The 24,522-nt window shown below is 40.9% G+C and overlaps 1 protein-coding gene across 1 annotated transcript in view; it reads right to left on the bottom strand.

The window, feature by feature from the left end:
- The window catches only part of LOXHD1 (lipoxygenase homology PLAT domains 1), a 238,550-nt gene extending 214,607 nt beyond the window's left edge, over window positions 1-23,943 (bottom strand). Inside the window, exons 1-4 of the mRNA XM_087953943.1 lie at window positions 23,930-23,943; window positions 19,189-19,475; window positions 11,022-11,136; window positions 2,719-2,799 (exon numbers count right to left, since the gene is read on the bottom strand). Coding sequence (XP_087810069.1) covers window positions 2,719-2,799; window positions 11,022-11,136; window positions 19,189-19,475; window positions 23,930-23,943 — 497 coding nt within the window. The remainder of the gene's footprint in view (window positions 1-2,718; window positions 2,800-11,021; window positions 11,137-19,188; window positions 19,476-23,929) is intronic.
- Window positions 23,944-24,522: the final 579 nt, after the last annotated feature.

Below are 24,522 nucleotides of genomic sequence, written 5' to 3'. Positions count from 1 at the left end.
TCAAAAATTTTAGCAACAGGTTCTCTGCCCGATTGCTGGGTGGGTGTGGCCTTGGTGGGCACCACGGCAGGAGGGGCATTTTTGCTCTCCCCATGCTCCGGAGGCTTTCCTGGAGCCTCCGGGAGGGTGAAAATTGCCTCCCCGGGCTCCAAAGGCTCTCTGGAGGCTGGAAACGGGCCCATTTCCGGCCTTCCCAAACTTCTGGGAGGCCCGTTTTTCACCTTCCCTGACCCTCCGTGTGTGCTCTGCACTTATACCTGCATCCAAAACGGGCCACGTGGAGACTCCTGGGCAGGGCGGGGTGGGCGGGGCCAGCCAAGAGTCGGATTGGGGTTTTTTTGAACTGTGCAAAATCTTAGCTGGAGGATTTCTCGAACCCCTATAAACCCCCAGCAGGTAGAGAGTGTTAGCATGCAATAAACCTGTATTCATTTGAACCACCCTGATTTAACGCAACTGACCACATGCTTCAAATGTTAATTTGTGTTGTTTTGAAAATTATACGAACCTTTTAAAAGCTAAGTTGTGTTGATTTCTTTTGTCCTTGTTTATTTATTTATTAAATTTACTTGCCCCCCATTTCGCTCTGGGGCTACCCTACAATAGTAAAATGGTGAAAATAATAATAATAATAAAATATAAACATAACTATAGCAAATCAATGAAATAATTAAAACAAAACAAAGAAAACAGAATACTATATTTTAAAATATGGGTGTGGGGGGACAGGAAGCGCAAGGGGTGGGGTCAGCTAAGTATTTTTATTTATTAGAAAATTTACTTTGCCACCTATTCACACATGGCAACTCACGGCGGCTTACAGGGGTATAAAAACATCATATATAAAAGAAATAAAACTAATAAAGGAAAATAATACAATAATATAATAGCCTACAACTTGCCACCCCAGAAATAACACATCACACGAGCCATTTAATGGGCTCTGTCCCACTCTGGGTTCTCCAGGCCCACTGGCAGAACCAGGTCTTTAGCGCTTTCCGGAAGAGAAAACCTTGAATTACGCCGTCTTCGGTCTGATCTAAGTATGGTATATAAAATAATACATTGCAATGTCCTACCTGTCAATGACTTCAGCATCAACCATAACAATACAAGAGCAAACAATAGATAAAAACTCAAGGTTAATTGCACCAAACTTGATTGCAGGAAATACGACTTCAGCAACAGAGTGGTCAATGTCTGGAATACTCTACCTGATTCTGTGGTTTCTTCCCCAAACCCCCAAAACTTTAACCTTAGACTGTCTACTATTGACCTCACCCCTTTCCTAAGTGCATAAGTTAACCAACGTGCCTACCATCCCTGTCCTATTGTTTCTTTTATTTTTCTTATATGTATCCATGTATTCATACCTATGTTTATACTTATACCTATTATCTTGTAAGCAATTGACAAATCAAATAAAATAAAAAAATAAAATAAAAATAAAGAGTGCTAGAATGGGAGCCATTCTAATCTCTGGGGGGATGATGTTCCAGAGAGAGGAAGCCACCACGGAGAAGCCCCTTCTTCTGGGTCCCACCCAGAGGTGGTATTCAGCCGGTTTGGACCGGTTCTGGTAGTGAAAATTTTGAGTAGTTTGGAAAATCGGCAAATGCCACCTCTGGCTGGCCCCGCCCTCCCGCTCCCGCTGTTCCCTGTTTCATATTCCCTTGTCTTTTAGCTCAGTGATTCACGTGGCAGAGTGGATTGCCGTACCAATGCTGACAGTGAGGGCGGTCTTTGAGTGCTGTGCGGGCACACACAGGAAGCGCTCTCTCATAGAACCAATAAGAAAAGATTTGGAATCTCACAGGGGTGGGATTCTACCAGTTTGCACCTATTCGCTAGAACCAGTTGTTAACACTCTAAGCAGTTCGGAGAACCGGTTGTTAGAAGAAATTACTGGTCTAATCCTGTAAGGAAGACAGGAAGGAAACATTCTGGTGTTGCTTACAGAAACTGCCTCTCTGTTAACCCTTATTACGTTCTTGGCAGGACTAGACTTCCTGTCTCAGGAACCTCTCTGGAGCTTTTTTCCCCTCCTTTGCTGGTACTTTGCTTGTGTGGAGTGACCATTCAAAGTTACAATGGCACTGGAAAAAGTGACTTATGACCATTTTTCACACTTACGACTGTTGCAGCATCCCCACAATCATGAGAGGCCAGATGAGGAGATGCTTGTCTCGATGTGAGTGATATTGAGTTGGCCACGCCCAGCCAATAACATGACCACCAAGCCACGCCCACCCAGTCACATGACCACCAAGTCACATCTACTACCTAAGCCATGCCCACAGAACCGGTTGTTAAAAATTTTGAATCCCATCCCTGGAATCCCACCAGTTGTTCCACCAGGTGTATCTCCCTCAGGGATGGGACCTGAAACGTTCCTTGCCTCCCCGCTCAGGTGGGTCAGGTAGATGTGATTGGCAAGAGATGTTCCCTCAGATAACCTGGTCCCAAGCCATGAAGGGCTTTAAAGGTGAGGACCAGCACCTTGAATTGCACCTGGAAGCAAATAGGCAGCCAATGCAGCTCCCGTGGGAAAAGTGATACATGTGCACACCGGGGTCTGCAAAAACCCATGTGGGCTGCTGCATTTTGCACCAAGTGGAACTTCTGGATGCTCTTCAAGAGCAACCCCATGTAGAGCATAAGTACTCAAGTAGCCGCCCTTTAGGGTACTTTAGGCTGGCATTAATCTCATGATTATACCTTATTTTCCGGATGGCTCCAACATTGTTGGTTTTCACTCGAAACACATCTGTTTTGCTTCTTTCAAAGGCAGAACTGCTCCTGAAATAGATGGGACATCACAGTGAATATAATCAGTACACTCTACATATGGGATAGTAAGTTAACAGTGGAAACCTCTAGATCAGGGCTCTCCTGGAAACTTTAAGACTTGTGGACTTCAACTCCCAGAATTCCTCAGTCAATTCAGAATTCTATTCTATCCTACTCTATTCTCTATTCTATTCTATTCTATCCTATCCTATCCTATCCTACCCTACTCTACTCTACTCTACTCTATTCTATCCTACTCTACTCTACTCTACTCTACTCTACTCTATTCTATCCTATCCTATCCTATCCTATCCTATCCTATCCTACTCTACTCTACTCTACTCTACTCTACTCTACACTATCCTACTGTATTCTCTATTCTATTCTATTCTATCCTATCCTACTCTACTCTACTCTATTCTATCCTACTCTATTCTCTATTCTATCCTATCCTATCCTATCCTATCCTATCCTATCTACTCTATCTCTCTATTCTATTCTATTCTATTCTATTCTATTCTATTCTATTCTATTCTATTCTATTCTATCCTATCCTATCCTATCCTATCCTATCCTACTCTACTCTACTCTACTCTACTCTACTCTACTCTATCCTATCCTATCCTAATCTACTCTACTCTACTCTATCCTATCCTATCTTACTCTATTCTACTCTCTACTCTACTCTACTCTACTCTACTCTACTTCTATCCTATTCTATCTCTATTCTATCCTATCCTATCCTATCCTATCCTATCCTATCTTACTCTACTCTACTCTACTCTACTCTATTCTCTATTCTATTCTCTATTCTATTCTCTATTCTATTCTATTCTATTCTATCCTATCCTATCCTATCCTATCCTATCTTACTCTACTCTACTCTACTCTATTCTATCCTACTCTACTCTACTCTGCTCTACTCTGCTCTACTCTATTCTATTCTATTCTATCCTATCCTATCCTATCCTATCCTATCCTATCCTACCCTACCCTACTCTATCCTATCCTACTCTGCTCTACTCTACTCTATCCTATCCTATCCTATCCTATCCTATCCTATCCTATCCTATCCTATCCTATCCTATCCTATCCTATCCTATCCTACTCTACTCTACTACTCTACTCTACTCTACTCTACTCTATTCGATTCTACTCTACTCTACTCTACTCTACCTCTACCTCTACTCTTACTCTATTCTACTCTACTCCACTCCATGTTTTCTATTCAGTTTGTTCTCTTCCATTCAATTCCATTCCGTTCCATTCTATTTGTAACACGGTTGTTAAGTGAATCTGGCTTCCCCATTGACTTTGTTTGCCAGAAGGTCGCAAAAGGGGATCACGTGACCCCGGACAACCATCATAAGTATGAACCAGTTCCCAAGCATCTGAATTTGGACCCCATGACCACAGGGATCTGCAACAGTCGTAAGTGGGGGAAACGGTCATAAGTCACATTTTTCAGTATCGCTGTAAAGTCGAATGGCCACTAAACAAATGGTGGAAAGTCGAGGACTACCTGTAATAAGAAGTCCCATGGTCTTCAGCTGGTCTCTTAGAGAGAAGCTTGTTTATAAATTTAGAGCTATTTACATTTGAGATTGTTTGTTTGTTTATATATCGAACTTTTTAACTGCCCATCTGTCTCATACAGGGAACTCCATCTCAAATACAGTTCCGGAAAATGAAAGCATTTGATGATATTCTATTTAAACTAAGTTTGCATATTAGTGTTTGCATGACCTCTGTAGATCATCATCTTCTTTTAACATCCCCATAATCCCTTGCGGGGTGGAGTCTGAGCAACTGAATGAAAGCAAGCAGAGTGTTTTAATGGCCGGATGCCCTTCCTGTCACCAATGCAGAGTTTTGTTCAGCAGATATATATTCTCATTTTGCCCAGAGAGAGAACTATGTGCCTCTACCTAGGATCGAACTCTCAGCCTCCTGATTGTGAGGGCGAGAGCTCCGCCCCTAGGCCATCGCACCACTCCTCATGACCTCTGTAGATGCCATACGCTAAATTAATAAAATAAAAAGTTTTTGAGGCTTTTAAAAAATATTTCTCAACCGCAAAGAAGTACTGGGTAAGTATTCATATTTGAATACAAAAGATTCTTAAAGCGAATATAAAAATTAAAGCAGAGACATTTCTTTTAGGTTTTAATGGACCAAGAATTTGAAAAAGAAACCTGGAACCTTTTTGTTATATGTGTTGAAAACAGCCAGAGTGCTTTATGCACTAAAATGGAAACATAACTTTGACTCCCACAAAAGATGAATACTGTGCTGACCCAAACCTTGTTCCAAGGAAACAAACATGAAACAGAGGTAAGAACAAAACCTTTTAATGATTCTTTACGAATTCCGTTCCTTCACGGTTAAAAGGCTGTTTCAAACTAATTGTCTCTGATAAGAACGAGCCTTGCCAAGGTTGTGCAAGGCTGCCAAGAACACTAGATAAAATTACTAAGAAATATTTCAAACACAAAGTGTCTCCAAACACCAACCAAGATATTCCAAAAACTCCACAAGGCTTGAGTGCAAAAACTTCTTTGCTTCCTGCAAAGAACTCTGGTTTCTCAGCTGGCTTTTGTCTCTTAAGGGAGGGGCCATTACCTTGCAGCCTTACTCCCGACTCACCCATGCTGCTGCAGATGCTCTTTCCTTCGAGCAGCCCTGGGCGCACACGCACTGGGCACAGGCTCCTCGGGGACCTCTTCATCACTGCTGCCAGCCTCCACAATCTCCGAAGGCAGACTTCCACTCCCTAATAGTCCTGGCCCCATCCCCGCATCACACGCACGCCCCTCGTAGCCGTCCACACCTGCTGCCAGCAAACCACAACAATGACTGGAAATACTGATGGAATTTTTACTTAGCAATTTAAGTGAGATGGCTAAATTAACCAATCTAATCAAAGAAAAGAACACATCCAACTTTGTTCCTTCTTGGAAACTGCTTCTGGATTTTGTGCTTGTGATGGGGGGAAACGATTTATTTATTTATTTGCTGATTAGATACATTTGTTGTTATGGAAATGGCTCGTGCATATCCAGCATATAAAAATAAAAAGCTGAGACTGTAATGTTACTATTTTATTCTATTGGGCTAAAAAGGAGTCTGAATTCAATGCTTTTCTTTCTTTTTTCACCTTTACCTTTCACTTCTTTCTCTCTCCTTTTCCCTCCTCCATTTTCCCACTGCTTTCGTCTTCATTTGTATTTTATATTTTGATAAGCTTAATAAAATTATTGAAAACAAAAGGATTCCTTCTACCAATAAGCTTAGAGCTGACATATCAGGATTTTTTTTTCCCAAAAATGTTTTTTTTATTTTTCACAACAAACATAGACAAACATAAACATAAAACAACAAATAAAACCTTCTTTCAATTATAGTGTGTCGGTTGGTACATATTTCTTGTGCACAATATCTATAGTCTTTTCCTCTTGGATTTAAATTTATATTCATGTTACATTAATCAACTTTCCATGTCATGTTATATTATTATTACATCTTCATTAGACTTTGATTTCAAATTCGCATTATCCTTTAGAGCAAATCTCAGAGCTGACATATCAGGATTGCAATGCCAATGGCCATTAGATAGCAGCCAACAAAATTTCTGCATTTCTTTGCTGCCAACCTAGTGGGCATATGTTTTGTGCAGCTGCACGCTGAGAATATATCTGTTGAATATAACTCCGCACTGACGACAGGAAGGGCATCCGGCCAGTAAACACTCAGCTCCATTCAGTTGCCTAGACTCCACCCTGCAAGGGATTATGGGGCTGTTAAAAGAGGATGATAATAACTAGCAGTCAGCACGGGTTTGTTAAAAACAGATCATGCCAAACCAATCTTATTTCATTCTTCAACACAGTGACTAAACTAGTAGACCAGCAAAATACTGTGAACATAATATATTTAGATTTCAGCAAGGCATTCGACAAAGTAGACCACAACCTACTTCTTAGTAAGCTAGAAAAAAGTGGAATAGATAGCACCACCACTAGATGGATTCGCAACTGGCTGGCAAACCGTACTCAACGAGTAGTCCTTAATGGGTCTAAGTCTGCATGGAGGGAAGTAAGCAGGGGGGTGCCACAAGGTTCCGTCTTAGGCCCAGTACTCTTCAATATCTTCATTAACGACTTAGATGAGGGAATAGAAGGGGAACTTACCAAATTTGCAGATGATACTAAGCTGGCAGCAATAGCTAACACCCAAGAAGACAGGCTCAAGATCCAGATGGATCTTGACAGACTAGAACACTGCACCCTATCTAACAAAATGAAATTCAATGTAGAGAAAAGTAAAGTCCTACACATAGGCAAGAAAACCCAAAAGTACACATATAGACTGGGTGAAACCAGGCTCAGTAGCAGTAACTGTGAGAGGGATCTTGGAGTCTTAGTGGACAACCAGCTAAATATGAGCCAGCAGTGTGCAGTAGCCGCCAAAAAAGCTAATGCAACCCTAAGTTACATTAACAGAGGGATACAGTCAAGATCAAGGGAAGTACTAATACCACTCTATAAAGCCTTAGTAAGACCACACCTAGTTTTGGTCACCACATTGTAAAAAAGATGTTGAGACTCTAGAAAAAGTGCAGAGAAGAGCAACCAGGATGATTAGGGGACTGGAGACTAAAACATACGAAGAACGGTTGCAGGAACTGGGCATGGCTGTTCTAGTGAAGAGAAGGACCAGGGGAGACAGGATAGCTGCCTTCCAATATTTGAAGGGCTGCCACAGAGAGGAAGGGGTCAAGCTATTTTCTAAAGCTCCTATAGGCCAGACAAGGAATAATGGATGGAAACTGAACAAGGAGAGATTTAACCTGGAAACAAGGAGAAACTTTCTGACAGTGAGAACAATCAACCAATGGAACAGAAGTTGCCTTCGGAAGTTGTGGGAGCGCCATCAGTTGAGACTTAGATTGGACTGCCATTTGTCAGAAATGGTGTAGGGTCTCCCGCTTGGGCAGGGGGTTGGACTAGAAGATCTATAAGGTCCCTTCTGACTCTGACTCTAAATTCTGTAAATCTGAATAGGTTTTCCCAAGTTTTATCCCTCAAATATGCCAAATAAGCATGAATGTTCCTTTAGCATTTCTGAACTATGGTCTTTACAACATTTTCACTTTTGAGTTGCTTTGCCCAGAAATGATGGGGTTTTTTGAGAAATTTTTTTAAGAGCTATACCTCCTTGACTTATAACTATTTGTTAAATGACCATTCAAAGTTACAATGGCACTGAAGAAACATGACTTATGACCGTGTTTCAAACTTACATCTGTTGAAGCATCCCCATGGTCACATGATCAAAATTTGAATGCTGGGCAACTGTTTCATATTTACGACGGTGTTGTGGTTTGCCGGCAGCCTGCGGAGATGGCAGCAGAGTCGGACAGTGGGGAGGAACAGGGGCCAGTCCTAGAGTCTGGGGAGGACTCGGATGAGGGTCCTGCGTCCGACACAGAGATGGGGCCAGGCCATCTGAGAGTTATGTGCTGACACCAGAGCCTCCAGAATGTGACATCACTGAGGCAGAGGAACAAGGGGAGCCTGTTCCCAGTGTGCTCATGCACAGAGCTGCCAGAAGACAAGAACAGTTAAGACAAAAGGGGTGACTCGGGAGTAAGGCTTGGAGGTGATTGGCCCTCCCATAAGACATAAAGGAGGAGCAAAGGGACAGGAGCCTTTGCAGGAAGCAACTTTGTTCGTTCTGGTCAGTTTGAATCTTGAAGCTTTGTGTTGACTTTGTGCTCTGTTTGGCCTTGTACAGCTAATTGGCAATTTTGTCGTTGGCATCATTTCAAGGGGAAGCCAGATTCGCTTAACAACCGTGTTACTACCAACCTCAGTGATTCACTTAACAACTGTGACAAGAAAGGTCATAAAATGGGACAAAATTTACTTAACAAATGTCTCACTTTGCAACAGAAATGTTGAGATCGATTGTGGTCATAAGTCAAGGGATACCTATATAGAAAGAAAGAAGTATATACAGTATAATGTCTAGAATTTCCCAAGGTTCAGATGCATTCAAAGGAACACAAGCAAGAAGGCTATGAAAAATATTTAATTGTTTTTTGTTTGCTTTATGCAGGTAGTCCTCGGCTTATGACCACAATTGAACCCATAATTTCCACTGCTAAGTGAAACATTTGTTAAGGGACTTTTGCCCCATTTTACGTCTTTTCTCGCCACTGTTGTAAGTGAATCACTGTAGTTGTTCAGTTAGCAACCCAGTCGTTAAGCGAATCTAGCTTCCCTCTCGATTTCGTTTGTCAGAAGATCGCAAAAGCTGATCCCATGACCCTGGGACACTGCCACCGTCATAAATACGAGTCAGTTACCAAGCGTCCCAAATTTGGATCATGTGACCCTGGGGACGCTAAGTGTGGAAAAACGGTCAACGGTCACTTTCTTTCAGTGCTGTTGCAACTTTGAATGGTCACTAAATGAACTGTTGTAAGTCAAGGACAACCTGTAGTCATTTCTCCATTAAGAAAGCCCTTTGATGCTCTGTGGATAGTTTGCATTTTACTCTCATCCCTCTAGCTGGCATAATAAATGGTGAGGCTCAGTGGGAAACAGATGTGCCTAGCACATCTGGAGGGAAACAGATGGCCAGTACATGTGGTAATGTAAACACTTCACGCAAGTCATTTGTCAGCCAAGTTCACCATATGCGGTTGTGATAGCTACCTCGGCATTCTCCACGCTACGAGTCAGTGGTGGGATTCAAAAATTTTACTACCGGTTCTGTGGTAGGTGTGGCTTGGTGGGTGTGGTTTGGTGAGCATGGCAAGGGAAGGATACTGTAAAATCCCCATTCCCTCCCCACCCCACTAACCTGCTTTCCAGCTCTGTTCTCCCATGCAGGGCAACCAAAGAAGACCCAGCCAATCAGCTGAGACTCGGGAGGCGGAGAACAGATGGGGGCGGGGCCAGTCAGAGGTGGTATTTGCTGGTTCTCTGAACTACTCAAAATTTCCGCTACCGGTTCTCCAGAATTGGTCAGAACCTGCTGAATACCACCATCTTATTTTATAAATTTTACAATTCACTTCTTAGCCTATTTCCTTTAACTTTAAATAACTCTCATATCTTTATATTCGTTATACTTTATACTTTTATCTGTCAGGTTTGCAAATTCATCGCATATTCTTATTTCATCATTTAAAAAATTCCATCTCAATTCAAACATTTCAAAAAAGTTTCTCCCACAATTACCAATTAGTGTGTGCCACCCCTATAGCTTATATATCATTTAATTAATTCCCCTTTAAATCCCAATAATCATTTAACTTTTAATTATCACCTAAAAATTAATAACAATAAACTCCTAGCAACTATATAACATATATACCTAAAAAGGTATATTTTTAAGGGGGGGAAACCCATTGGTTTAATTAAGTAATTTTAAAAGTTTAGCAGGTTGCAAAAGGTTAGCCTTTTGTCTTGTCCAGGGGTCACTCTGTATGACTGTAACTTTGTCGCTTGTATCCTTACAATTTATATTGACTGTTTCCTAGTATGATTCGATTGCTTATTGTACCCTATGACTTTCATTAAGTGTTGGACCTGATGATTCTTGACGAATGCATCATTTCTTTTTATGTATACAGAGAGTATTGGCACCAAGACAAATTCCTTGTGTGTCCAATCACACCTGGTCAATAAAAAGAATTCTATTTTACTAGTTTCTACCCATTGCTTCTTGTCCTGCCTTCATGTGCTTTGGAGAATAGCTTGACTCCCTCTTCTCTGGGGCAGCCCCTGAGATATTGGAAGACTGCTATCATGTCACCCCTAGTCCTTCTTTTCATTAAACTAGACATACCCAATTCCTGCAACTGTTCTTTGTATGTTTTAGCCTCCAGCCCCCTTATCATCTTTGTCGCCTCTTCTCTGCACTCTTTCTAGAGCAGGTGTCCCCAACCACCGGTCCGCGGACTGGTACCGGTCCGTGGAACAAGTCCTACCGGGCCGCTGGCTTGCTGGCGCCGCCATCTTGTTTTGATGAAAAAGTGCTTCCGGTGAGCTTTTCCGGATAGAAAGCTCACCGGGCACTTTTTCATCAAACAAGATGGCGGCGCCCAGCTGATGTCGGTACCGGGCCGCGCCATAAAAAAGGTTGGGGATCACTGTTCTAGAGTATCAACCTCTTTTGGATAATGCTCTACACAATTTGTGTATTTTGGCAGTACTTACTTGCTGGTCAGATGGGCTTTTGGTGTGATGCCAAATTCACCGAAGAGGGTAACGAAGACGTTGGCATCGGTCCCTGCCCCTCTGATGTCTCCAGTGACTGTCACCACTTCATAGACTAGTAAAGGAAAGGGGTAGAAAGGAAATCGAAACAAAAAAAATCAGAATTGAGGACGCGTATAGATTTATTTATTTATTTATTATTTATTTTTATTTATTTATTTGATTTGCCAATTGTTTACAAGATAATAAGTATAAGTGTATACATAGTTGTGAATACATGAAATGGGTACATATAAGAAAAATAAAAGAAGAATAAGAGAAACAATAGGACAGGGACGGTAGGCACGTTGGTGCGCTTATGCACGCCCCCCTACAGACCTCTTAGGAAAGGGGTGAGATCAATAGTAGACAGTCTAAGGTTAAAGTTTTTGGGGTTTGGGGAAGAAACTACAGAGTCGGGTAGAGTATTCCAGACATTGACCACTCTATTGCTGAAGTCGTATTTCCTGCAATCAAGTTTGGTGCGGTTAACTTTGAGTTTGTATCTATTGTGTGCTCTTGTGTTGTTATGGTTGAAGCTGAAGTATTCATTGACAGGTAGGACATTGCAATGTATGATTTTATATACCATGCTTAAATCAGACCGAAGACGGCGTAATTCAAGGTTTTCTAGTTCTAGAATTTCAAGTCTGGTGGCATAAGGTATTCTACAACGAGCAGAGGAGTGGAGAACTCTTCTTGTGAAATATTTCTGGACTTTCTCAATTGTGCTAATATCAGATACGTAATGTGGGTTCCAGACTGATGAGCTGTATTCGAGTATTGGTCTAGCAAATGTTTTGTATGCTCTGGTTAGTAGTGTGATATTACCAGAGAAAAAGCTACGTAGGATTAGGTTAACAACTCTTAATGCCTTTTTGGCTATGTAGTTGCAGTGGGCTCTAGCACTTAGATCATTAGAGGTGAGTATTCCAAGGTCCTTTACAGAGCTTGGGTCATCGACAAGATCTTGACTATTCAGCTTGTATTTTATTTTCTGATTTTTTTGCCAATATGTAAGACAGAGCATTTATTTGTTGAGATTTGAAGTTGCCATTTGTTTGACCATTCTGATACATAGTCAAGATCTTTTTGTAGGGTAGCAGTATTGTCTGTGGTATTGAACAGCTTTACATCATCAGCGAAAAGAACGCAATTGCTCTTAATATGATCACAGAGGTCATTTATGTAGCGTATGAAGAGAGTTGGTCCTAGAACACTGCCTTGGGGGACACCACTATTGACAGGTACAGAATTTGATAGGACGCTCCCATTTTTGACCATTTGTTGTCTGTTTGCCAGGAATGCTTCTATCCAGTTATTCAGTTGTCCAGAGATACCATAGGATTTTATTTTTAGGAGTAGTTTGTTGTGTACCACTGAATCAAAGGCTTTACAGAAGTCTATGTAGATTGCGTCTATTGCTTTGCCCTGGTCGAGTTGTGTCGTCCATATGTTTTTGCAGTGTAAGAGTTGCAGATTACAGGATAGTTTTTTTCTGAAACCAAATTGTTTATTGGAGAGTAGGTTGTTTGTCTCTAAGTGGAGGATGATGGATTGGTTAATAATTGATTCCATGACTTTACAGGTGACGCAGCATAAGGAGATTGGCCTGTAATTTTCAGCTAGGCTTGGGTCTCCCTTTTTGAAGATGGGGATGACTGTGGCTTGTGACCATAGGTTAGGCAAGGAGCTGGTCCTGAAAGATTTTTCAAAGATTATGCTTAGAGGTTTGGCTATGGCAGTGGATAGCTTTTTTAAGAAGTAGGCACATATTCCATCCGGTCCAGTAGATAGAGATGGTTTTAGATCGCGTATAGATTTATAGCTGATCCTAAAATCAGGGTAGAAAAACTAGAATTCTGAGTAAATGCAGAGTTTGAAAGGTCTTTTTTCCTACTTTAACACACCTGATTGAGTCACCTGAGTTCTGCCAATGACATTGGGAGATAAGCAAAGAAAGGCTACAAAGAATTGGGTAGACTAAACCACAAAATTTCTAAAGAGAATTGGAGAATGGATGAAGAAGGGAAAGGAAGGGGAGGGGATAAATGGTGAAGAAGGGAAGGGAAGACATGGATGAAGAAGGGAAAGGAAGGGAAGGGGATAAATGGGTGAAGAAGGGAAGGGAAAGGAAGGGAAGGGAAGACATGGATGAAGAAGGGAAAGGAAGGGAAGGGGATAAATGGGTGAAGAAGGGAAGGGAAGACATGGATGAAGAAGGGAAAGGAAGGGAAGGGGATAAATGGGTGAAGAAAGGAAGGGAAGACATGGATGAAGAAGGGAAAGGAAGGGAAGGGGATAAATGGGTGAAGAAGGGAAAGGAAGGGAAGGGGATAAATGGGTGAAGAAGGGAAGGGAAGATATGGATGAAGAAGAGAAGAGAAGGGGATAATGGATGAAGGGAAGAGAAGGGAAGGGAAGGAGAGTTGTTAACTGAGTTTTACCCCAAACAGTCATAAGTCAGTGCACTTGTAATTTTGAATGATCACTAAAAGAATGGTTCTAAGTCAAGGGCTACCTGTACTGTAACTATATTTATGTTCTGCATCCATTTAGTCATATAATCCTCAGAGTCATACTTCACTAATGGTCACACCTAACCAATGGTCAACAGTACGGATAGTCCTCAACTTCAAACAGTTCATTTATTTATTTATTTATTCAAAATACGACTTCAGCAACAGAGTGGTCAACAACGCCTGGAACACCCTACCCGTTGTTACGATCTCAACCCCTTCACAGCTTCAACCTTAAATTGTCTACCGTGGACTTCACCCCATTCCTAAGAAGTCCTTAAAGGGGGTGTGCATAAGCGCACCAGCCTGCCTACTGTCCCTGTTCTACTGTTCTCATTTATTCATACTCATCATTTATGATGTATAATGTTTATACTTATATGTTTATATGTTATGATCATACTTATACTTGCTTTCTCCTACCTGCCTGACAAACTAAACTAAACTAAATAAAATAAAATAAATAAATAAATAATTTTTCAAAATTCAGATGCTTGGCAACTATCTCATGTTTATGACGGTTGCAATGTCCCGGGATTGTTCTGACCCAAGCCTTGTTCAAATTAAACAAACACAAACTGGGTATAAAAGCAAACCTTTTTTTAATGCAGCGCTGGGAATTCAGTGCATTCCCAGCCAAGAGACATTTAAACCTAATTTTCCGATATCAAAAGCAAGCCCTTTCAAGGTTGCAAAAGGCTGCCAAGAATAGAAGACTAATTACTGATTAAATATCCACCAAGCCATGCCTACTAAGCCACATAACTGGTGGTAAAAAAATTTGAATCCCATCACTGGACCACCTGTATGTGATACAAGGTTTTCAAATTTAGTCAAACGTCTCAATATTACCTTTTGCTTTTGTAATAGCCGTACTGCTTATTTGAAGACATGGAAACCAACTAAATATACAGGGGCATTGTATTGTAAGAGACTCAATAAATTTTACCTTTGTCCTGTTATCAATCTGGTCTTATAATCTAAACAAATTATTATATCCCCACCGAGCAAATTTCCTAAGGCCTTCATCTTGGTAGAAATATTTACTATGCCCGGAAGCCCAAAAATACTGGACTAAAATGTGGAGTTGGATACAAGAAACAGTGGAAGATCAGACAGAGTTTAAACCAGAATTGTTCTTGTTGGGCATAATTAAAGGGAAATATAGCAAAAAGATTAAATATATTTTATCACATATATTGACAGCAAGAAGGATAGCATTTGCACAATGTTGGAAACAAAATAATACGCCCCCAGAGGAATTAGTAATTCAAAATTTTTTAGATTGTGCTGAAATAGATAAACTGATGTTAAAATTAAAAGATAAAGAAGAATCACAGTATTACAAAATTTGGGACAATTGGTATAAATGGTTGAACAATAGCTATAAGGATAACAGAGATAAGAAAATTATAGATAAACTTATATGAATGTATATAAATATAGATATTTATATGAGATGGGTTTATATAATAATGATGACACAGTACTGTTAATATTAAGGTTAAGATGTGTAAAAGGTGAAAAAGAACAATAAAAATTATTTACAAAAAAAGAGACAAATATTTACTAATAAAGCAAGTGGGAAAAAGTCTGGAATTACTCTTTTCCTGTGTTTATTCCAAACCTTCAGTCGGTTACTTAATAATGCAAGATAACTTGCAGATTGTTTATGTGTACCAACTCTCTTCTGTGCAAACCCTCTGCTCCTTCCATGGAAGTAACAGTATATGTTCACTTATTTATTCATGGTTAATTGAACCATACATTATTTCATTAACCTAAATTCCTGGTTTTACAGGGGAGATTAAGCCATAAACTAACCATATGGAGCCGTTCAGCAACGCGCTGGGCGAAAACATTAGAAAGTTCATAACTCAGTGTCTTACGTTATGCAAATACAGTCATTAGCCTAACATTCCGAAGGTGATAACAATTCTTTTAGCACTTAAGAACAACGTGTTATTAGCTTTAATGGAGTAGTCCCCAGTTTACAACTATTACTACTGGTTAGTTTTTATATTATATTGTAAGGTAAAAGTAAAAATGTTATTTAACCGGAGTTGAATCCTGGTAAGTGCAAAGACCTACTGTAACCATGCATTTATCTTAGGAAAAATACCCTAAGTGATTTATCTCTGCCTTCCTGCAGATTTTTTTTTTTTCAACTTCGAGCTTTAAACACAGCTAATCCTAGACCAGTGGTGGCTAACCTTTTTGGGCTCCTGTGCCAAAAATTGCTTGCACGCTCGCACTTGTGTGCCAGCACCCAGAAGGCAATGCATGCGCCCCCCCGCCCCTACATATGCGTGCGTAATCCCCACCCACCTACCCCTGCCGCCCCCTTCCCTTCCCTGCACCTCACAGATGATTTTCAACCAGTTTGAGGCCTTTGTCGGCCTCCCAAAGGCTTGAGGAAGGCTTTTGCAGGCTTCTGCAGGATTTGCAGGCTGAAAACTAACCCCGTTTCGTCACTTTCTGTTTTTCTGAAAATACCGGAAGTGACGAAATGGGGTTAGTTTTCGGCCTGCAAAACCTGCAGAAGCCTTCCTCAAGCAAAAGGCCTCAAATTGGCCCAAAATCAGCTATGAAGCACGCGCATGCCCAGTGAGGTAAGTTTATCTGCAGTTTGTGTGCCGGCACAAATGGCTTTGCGTGCCACCTGTGGAACATGTGCCATAGGTTCACCATCATGGTCCTAGACTTACAACCATTTATTTAGTGACTGTTCAAAGTTACAGCAGCACTGAAATAAGTGACTTATGACCTCTTTTCACACATACAACCATTGCAGCATCCTCGTAAAAATGGGGCATAATTCGCTTAACAATTGTCTTGTTTAGCAAAAGAAGTGTTGGGCTCAATTGTGATCGTAAGCCAAGGACTACCTGTACCGTTGAAGAGAGAGGATAGTGGAAATTGGGGCTTAAATGAATTTATTTATTTGATTGATTCAGTGTTGTGATTCTTTGAGTGGTACGGTGGCCTAGAGGTGAAGCTCCCGGCTCACAATCAGGAAGCTGTGAGTTCAATCCTAGGTAGCGGCAGAATAATTCTCTGGGCACACTGAGAATATATCTGCTGAATATAACTCCACATGGGCAACAGGAAAGGCATCCGGCCATTAAACACTCTGCTGGCTTCATTCAGTCACCCAGACTCTACCCCGCAAGGGATTATGGGATCACTAAAAGGAGATGATGATTGCTGTGACTCTTCGTAGTGTTCAGAAATAAAATATCCGTTAAGGACCAACCTGTATGAAGAATGAAATCAACAACTGTAGAAACACAAAAGAAAAAAAAATGATATATAATATTTCTGTGGCAGAACAATCTGCCCTCAAGTTTCTCAGAGTCTCTAAAAGGTGGCTTTTCTTATTTCCACCATTCATGGGTCTCACAAAATTATTTACCCAACAGTCCAGCAGTTGCTTTCTCTGCCTCAGCCTCTGTGTCTCTTCTTTCTCCTATTTCCATCCATTTTCCTTAGTATCTGTTACCAATTGAAACAGATGTGCCAACACTGGAGGTTTTTTTTTTAAAAAAAAGACTGGACAGCCATTTGTCTAAAATGGTATAAGGCCGTGATGGCGAACCTATGGCATGCATGCCACAGGTGGCATGCGGAGCCATTTGTGCCGGCACACAAGCTGCAGGCAAACTTAACTCACTGTACATGCGTGCACTTCACAGCTGATTTTCAATGGGTTTGAGGCCTTTTTTGCCTCCCTGAGGCTTGAGGAAGGCTTCTGCTGGCTTTGCAGGCCGAAAACTAGACCTGTTTCATCACTTCCTGTTTTTCTGAAAATACCGGAAGTGACGAAGCAGGGCTAGTTTTCGGCCTGCAAAGCCTGCAGAAGCTTGCAGAAGCCTTCCTCAGGCCTCTGGGAGGCCAAAAAGGGCCTCAAACCAGCCAAAAATCAGCTGTGAGGTGCAGCACAGGTAATGGGGCAGCGGGGGGGGGTGGTGGATAGAGATTGTGCATGCATGCGTAGGGTGTATAGGGGGCACACGTTACTTTCTGGGTGCTGGTACGCGTGCGCACAATTTTTGGCACAGGAGCCCAAAAAGATTAGTCACCACTGGTATAAGGTCTCCTGCTTGAGCAGGGGGTTGGACTAGAAGGCCTCCGAGGTCCCTTCCAACTCTGTTATTCTATCTATCATTCTGCTAACACTGAGACTCCACGTTTCATCTTAATTTGCCTTTTTCATCTTAAGGGACTTTCAAAATTCTCTTAGGTTTTTTTTTTTTAAAAAAAACTTTCTTTCAATTCCAAACATTTCAGAAAAGCATACTGAAAAGCATTCCAAACATTTCAGAAAAGCAACCTCAGTTTTTATTCCACCCACAAAACAACCTTATGAAGTTGGTCAGGGAGAAAAACCAGGAATGGTTTAATGCAGGGTTCTCCAAACTTGGCAACTTTAAGAGTGGTGGACTTCCACTCTTCCACTCCCAGAATTCCTCAGCCAGCATGACAGTCCACCGGACTTAAAATTGCCAGCCTTGGAGACGCCCTGATCTAAATCCAGAGAGTTAATTTTAAAAACAAAGAGGATTAAACAGAAGTCTTCCCTTAAGAGCCAGCCAGACCAATTCAACCTTCTGCTGTCTGAATGACATATTCATTAAACCATTCATCAATCTTTTCTTCACCCTTAAAGGACCCTTTAAATAACTTCTATGGCCATGGACCCCCCAAGATTTAAATCATAAAGAATGTTCTTTCTGCGCCAACTCAGAAAGCTCAGACTGCCCAAGGAGCTGCTGATCCAGTTGTACAGAGGAATGATTGAGTCTGTCATCTGCACCTCTATAACTGCCTGGTTTGGTTCTGCAACCCAACAGGACAGACACAGACTTCAGAGGATAATTAGGACTGCAGAAAAAACAATTACTACCAACCTGCCTTCAATCAAGGACCTGTATACTGCATGAGTCAAAAAGAGGGCTGTGAAAATATTCACAGACCCCTCACATCCCGGACATAAACTGTTTCAACTCCTACCCTCAAAACGATGCTATAGAGCACTGCACATCAGAACAACTAAACACACGGACAGTTTTTCCCCGAGCGCCATCACTCTGCAAAACAATTAACTACCACAACACTGTCCAACTATTTACTAAGTTTGCATTACTATTAATCCTCTCATCATTCCTATCACCCATCCCCTCCCACTTGTGACTGACTTTGTTGCTTGTATCCTTATGATTTATATGGACTGTTTCCTAATATGATTTGATTGCTTATTTGTACCCTATGACTATCATTAAGTGTTGTACCTGATGATTCTTGACTCTTGATGAATGTATCTTTTCTTTTATGTGCACTGAGAGCATTTGCACCAAGACAAATTCCTTGTGTCACACTTGGCCAATAAAGAATTCATTCATTCATTCATTCATTCATTCATTCATTCATTCAAAACATTTTTTTAACTCGAGATTTAAATCATAACATTTTTTCAAGCCTTCGCAGAGCCCCTATGATGATATCACAGCCCTCCAGGACTCTGCTGACCACAGGTTGAAAACCACTGCATTAAAACCATAAGAAGCAACAGCTGAAAAGAAACATTTCAATAATTTTCTCCGTCTCACCTTTTTTCTTGTTGTACTCATCTTCGGTTTCATGAGAAGATTCCGAGTGATAATCAAGGAGCTCTTGTTTGTACAACTCTGCGAAGTTCTCCTCATCCTTTCTCTTCTTCTTATCTTTACTCTGGGACTTCTTCCCTTTCTTCTTTTTCTTCTTCTTCTTTTTCTTTCTCTTGTGGCCATCATCATCATCATCTTCACTGCTGCCAGTGCATTCTTTCTTTCTTTTCTTCTTCTTCTTCTTCTTTTTCTTCTTCCTCTCCTCACTGCTGTCTTCTGATGAGTCTTCACTTCTCCCCTCCGCCGAGTCCCTTTTTCTCACGTTCTTCTTTCTTTCGCAGCTCTTGTCCTCCTCTTCCTCCAAGTCCTCCTCCTCTTCCTCTTCCTCCTCCTCTGAAGACAAACCCATTCTTGTCATCCACTATTCATCTAATCTTCTTTTTTTTCTTCCATGTCATTACTTGCTTCTCCAAGGTAGGTTTTTTTTTCTTTTTAAGTTTGTTGGATTTCGCTTCTTGATTTGATTCTCCTCTTCTAAATATCTTTCACCCCTCTACTGTTTCTTGAACTTTCCTAATGGCATCCAACTCTTCCTTCTGCCTCTGCCTTATGTGACAATTTCCTTTCTCCCAATCCCATAAATTGCTGACTTCTTGAAAGTGTCTGTCTTCTTCATTCCCTTTACACCGTCCGCCTTCCAGTGGTATGATCAGAATGCCTTTTTCGTTCACATCTTCTGTTTCCTCTTTGACTTGTGTTGTTTTTCAGTCCCATTACTTATTCATGGGACTTAGCTGTGGAGTACTTCCTTCCTCTGTGTGAGTGTGAGTGTGCTTGCAAGCACCTAGGATCATAGAGGGAGTCAAGCTATTCTCCAAAGCACCCGATGGCAGGACAAGAAGCAGTGGATGGAAAAATAATCAAGGAGAGAAACAATCTAGAACTAAGGAGAAATGTTCTGACAGTCAGAACAATTAATCAGTGGAACGACTTGCCCCCAGAAGTTGTGAAGGCTCCAACACTGGAAGTTTTTAAGAAGAGATTGGATAACCATTTGTCTGAAATGGTATAAGGTTTCCTGCCTAAGCAGGGGGTTGGCCTAGAAGACCTCCAAAGTCCCTTCCAACACTGTTATTCTATTCTATTCATTCTCATTCTATTCATTCTCATTCTATTCTACCCTATTCTATTCATTCCTATTTTACTTTATTCTATTCTATTCATTCCTATTCTACTCTATTCTATTCTAGTCATTCTTATTCTATTCTATTCATTCTTATTCTATTCTATTCATTCTTATTCTATTCTATTCATTCCTTTTCTACTCTATTCTGTTCTTTCTTATTCTTATTCTATTCTAGTCATTCTTATTCTATTCTATTCATTCTTATTCTATTCTACTTATTATTATTCTATTCATTTTATTCTACTCTATTCTATTCTTGTCATTCTTATTCTATTCTATTCTTGTCATTCTTATTCTATTCTATGCTGTTTGTTCTTATTCTATTCTATTCATTCTTATTCTAATCTATTCATTCCTATTCTACTCTATTCTATTCCATTCTAGTCTAGTCATTCTTATTCTATTCTATTCTTTCCTATTCATTCTATTCTATTCTATTCTGTTCTATTCTATTCCATTCCATTCCATTCCATTCCATTCCATTCCATTCCATTTAGATTAAATCAGGCAATGAGTCTATTCGGTCTCATCAGCCCTGCCTCTGAATAGAAGCCAGATGAGAACATATTGTCTAGTGTGCTGTATCCTTTGCACAACAGGGGAAAAATCTTTTTCTAGTTTTGGCCAGGATATCATCTGCAACTTTAGGAGGAAAGAGACCTGCTATTTCTTAAGTCAGATAACCAGGTACAGAAAGACAAGTGAAAAAAGGACTAAGTGACAGACTGCTACCACTCCTCTGCCTGTTAGTTTTACAGCAGCGTATACCATAAGGAAGAAAAAAAATCTGGGCCCCCATATTAGTCTTATGCGGTACATAGGTAGTCCTCAACTTACAACAATTCATTTAGTGACTGTTCAAAGTTACAATGACAGTGAAAAAAGTGACTTATGGGCATTTTTCACACTTAACAACCGTTGCAGTTTCCCCATGGTCACATGATCAAAACTGGGAGGCTTGGCAACTGACTCATACTTATGACGGTTGCAGTGTTGCAGGGGGCCACGCAATCCAATTTTGCCACCTTCTGACAAGCCAAGTCAACGGGGAAGCCAGGTTCCCTTAACAACTGCAGTGATTCACTTAACAACTATGGCAAGAATGGTCATAAAATGGGAAAAATTCACTTAACAAATGTTTCGCTTAGCAATAGAACTATTGGGCTCAATTGTGGTCGTAAGTTGAGGCCTACCTGTATTCAAACAGGGCAAAGAGAGAGATCATTTACATTCTAAAAGATTATGGGGGGTTTTAGGGGATATTTTAACATTATCCGCGTCTTATTTTGGGGGGGGTCCTAAAATAGGCACTAGGGTTTATTTTCAGGGGGTGTCTTATTTTTTTTCCCCCATGTACAGAAGGCCCACTTTTTCTGCTTGCTCACAGTGGGGCAGGAGGCCACTTGGTGTGCTAGTGCTGCCACCTCGAGGCAGGGGAGATGAAGGTGCCCCACACACCCTGCATCGACTTACCTCAGGGCCCCCACAGCCAGGCCACCCACGCCCCCACACCTGCAGAGGTGGTATTCAGCAGGTTCGGACCAGTTCTGGAGAACTGGTAGTGGATTTTTTTTTCCCAATACATTTTTTTATGTTTTGTTTCTTTAAATACATCAAAATGACGCTATAGAGCACTGCACTCCAGAACAACTAGACACAAGGACAGTTTTTTCCCCCAAATGCCATCAACTCTGCTAAACAAATAATTCCCTCAACACTGTCCAACTATTTACTAAGTCTGCATTACTATGAATCTTCTCATCACTCCTTATCACCCATCCCTTTCCACTTGTGGCTGTATGTCTGTAACTTTGTCGCTTGTATCCTTACGATTTATATGTCAGCTTTGGAAGCCATATTGAGACCAGATGCTCTCACGCTGCCACATTTGATCCTGGGAAAGTGGGAGGGGATAATTTACTGAATTTATTTATTAGTTAGATATAAAGCATTATTTTTCTAATTCAAGGTCAGGTTGTTTTGCACATGTGAGAGGAAGTCTTAACTTGGGACAGATGGTGATTGAGCCATGTGATGTGATAATGGGTACAGTTTTTACTTATTGTAAGGAAGCTCTGAACTTTCAGATACGGGATTCCACAGTTGTGCCAGTTACTATCCAAATAAAAAGGACTTTGTGAAGAAGTCTGTCCCAGAGTTATCGGGTGGAATGAAGGGTTGCTGGAATGCTGACATTATATTGACTGTTTCCTAGTATTGATTGCTTATTTGTACCTTATGACTATTATTAAGTGTTGTACCTTATGATTCTTGACTCTTGACGAGTGTATCTTTTCTTTTATATACACTGAGAGCATTTGCACCAAGACAAATTCCTTGCGTGTCCAATCACACTTGGTCAATAAAGAATAAAGAGTAAAGAATAAAGAGTGTAGTTCCAGGTCTTTCAACGTTTTAAAACAAATACGACCCTAATTTCATATTCCTACTATTAACTTCTTATCTGATTTAATATTATTACATATTACCAATTTTATCATTCAATATTCTCATAGGTTACTTTATATCAATCTCTCTATTCTTAATATCATTTTAATACGTATTCTCATAGTAGTCGTATTTGTAAAATTTATCAAATTATATCCTTCAAAATCCATAAATATATTAATTTATATTCATAAATTCATCTTAATTTATATTGTCCAGTATTTATCCCCTTTTCAATGTTAATTGTGCCACTATTATATTTTTCAAACAAAAACCCTCTCTAATCTCGTTACATTACACAAATCATAATTTCCATCTCATTTTCATTTAACAAATTATATATTCTAATAACAATATAATCATTTTTATCTATTAGCGGAAAATTGTGAGTTGTTCGGAGAACCGGCAAATACCACCCCTGATTGGAGATTTGCAGTATCCTTCCCCTGCCACACCCACCAAGCCACGCCCACAGAACCAGTAGTAAAAAAAATTGAATCCCACCACTGCACACCTGCCTTGCCTTGCAGCCACAGCAGCAGCATCTGTCAACTCATAAAACATTCCTATGCCTGTTTTAGTAGTTGCCGTAAAAAAGGGGGGGAGGAAGAAATCTGGAAGATCAGTGCAACAGTTTGGAAGCGAAAGTACATTCCAACTCTTATCTTTAAAAGATTGTAACTAAAATACCAGAGCTTTTGCCCACAAATATATTTAATTGGAGGACGTGAATGATGACACCCAGCCTATGAACGTGCTCAGTTGGAGAATCTGATTTATGAGACACCCAGGGGGAGGTGGGAAACAGGGTCACAGGTGACTGTAAATTATACGTGCCAGAGTTGGCTTCATACAGGGCAGTGCCAGTATGTCGCCTCTAATAAATCCTTTGAAGTTGGTTGAAGTTTGTCTCAAGAATCATGATTTAATTAGGGTGATTGCTGGAATCCTGACAGCCTTTTAAAGCAGGACCCTATGTGGCTGCCAGCCTACTTCTTCTGCTTGCTTGCAGCTGCAACAGAGCAGGAGGCCGAGCAATGCACCGGTGCCGGTGCTGCACCTGTGAGGTGAGGTGGGTGGAGCTGCCCGATGTGCCCTGCACTGGCTTACCTCAGGGCCCCCATAGCCAGGTCATCCACACCCAGACACCTGCCTCACTTCGTGGCCGCGGCACCAGCACCAATTTTTCCCAAATCTTTTAGCCTCCCTGTTTCTCACCCTTTGATAGCAGACAGTAACAAATTCATTTATTTAAAAGCCATGAGTACATCACAAATTGAGAGCCAGTTGGGTGTAGCGGTTAAGCTATGATGACCCGGGGCATGGCACAAAGGCAACACAGTCAGGTAATCAGTAGGAGTCCCTTTATTAGCTCCAACTTTGCCCCCAATGACCAGGTTACCTTCTTGGGCTGGAGAAAAACTCTCCCAGAAACAGCCTTTGGCTGCAGAGAATCAAGTCCAAAATGTGGTCAACAAAAACTGTAACTATAAGTCCAATCAGGGCAAAGTGAGGTAATTTAGCCAGGCAGGGCAGGAGCAAGAATTCCAGATGTGAAGATATGGCAAAAACTCAACATGATTGGGAAAACGCTAGGAACACAGATAACCAAAGTCAACACAAGATAAACTCACGTTTGCTCCCAGCAGCTGCCGCACTCAGCATGCATTTCTTTTAAACTCTCTTCCCAGGTGTGCCTAATG

The sequence above is a fragment of the Notechis scutatus genome, chromosome 2 (assembly GCF_049901735.1).
Source record: "Notechis scutatus isolate UNSWTSFEM ecotype Mainland chromosome 2, rNotScu1.2, whole genome shotgun sequence".
NCBI classification, from domain to species: Eukaryota; Metazoa; Chordata; class Lepidosauria; order Squamata; family Elapidae; genus Notechis; species Notechis scutatus.
This window is presented reverse-complemented; position numbering and strand designations above follow the sequence as displayed.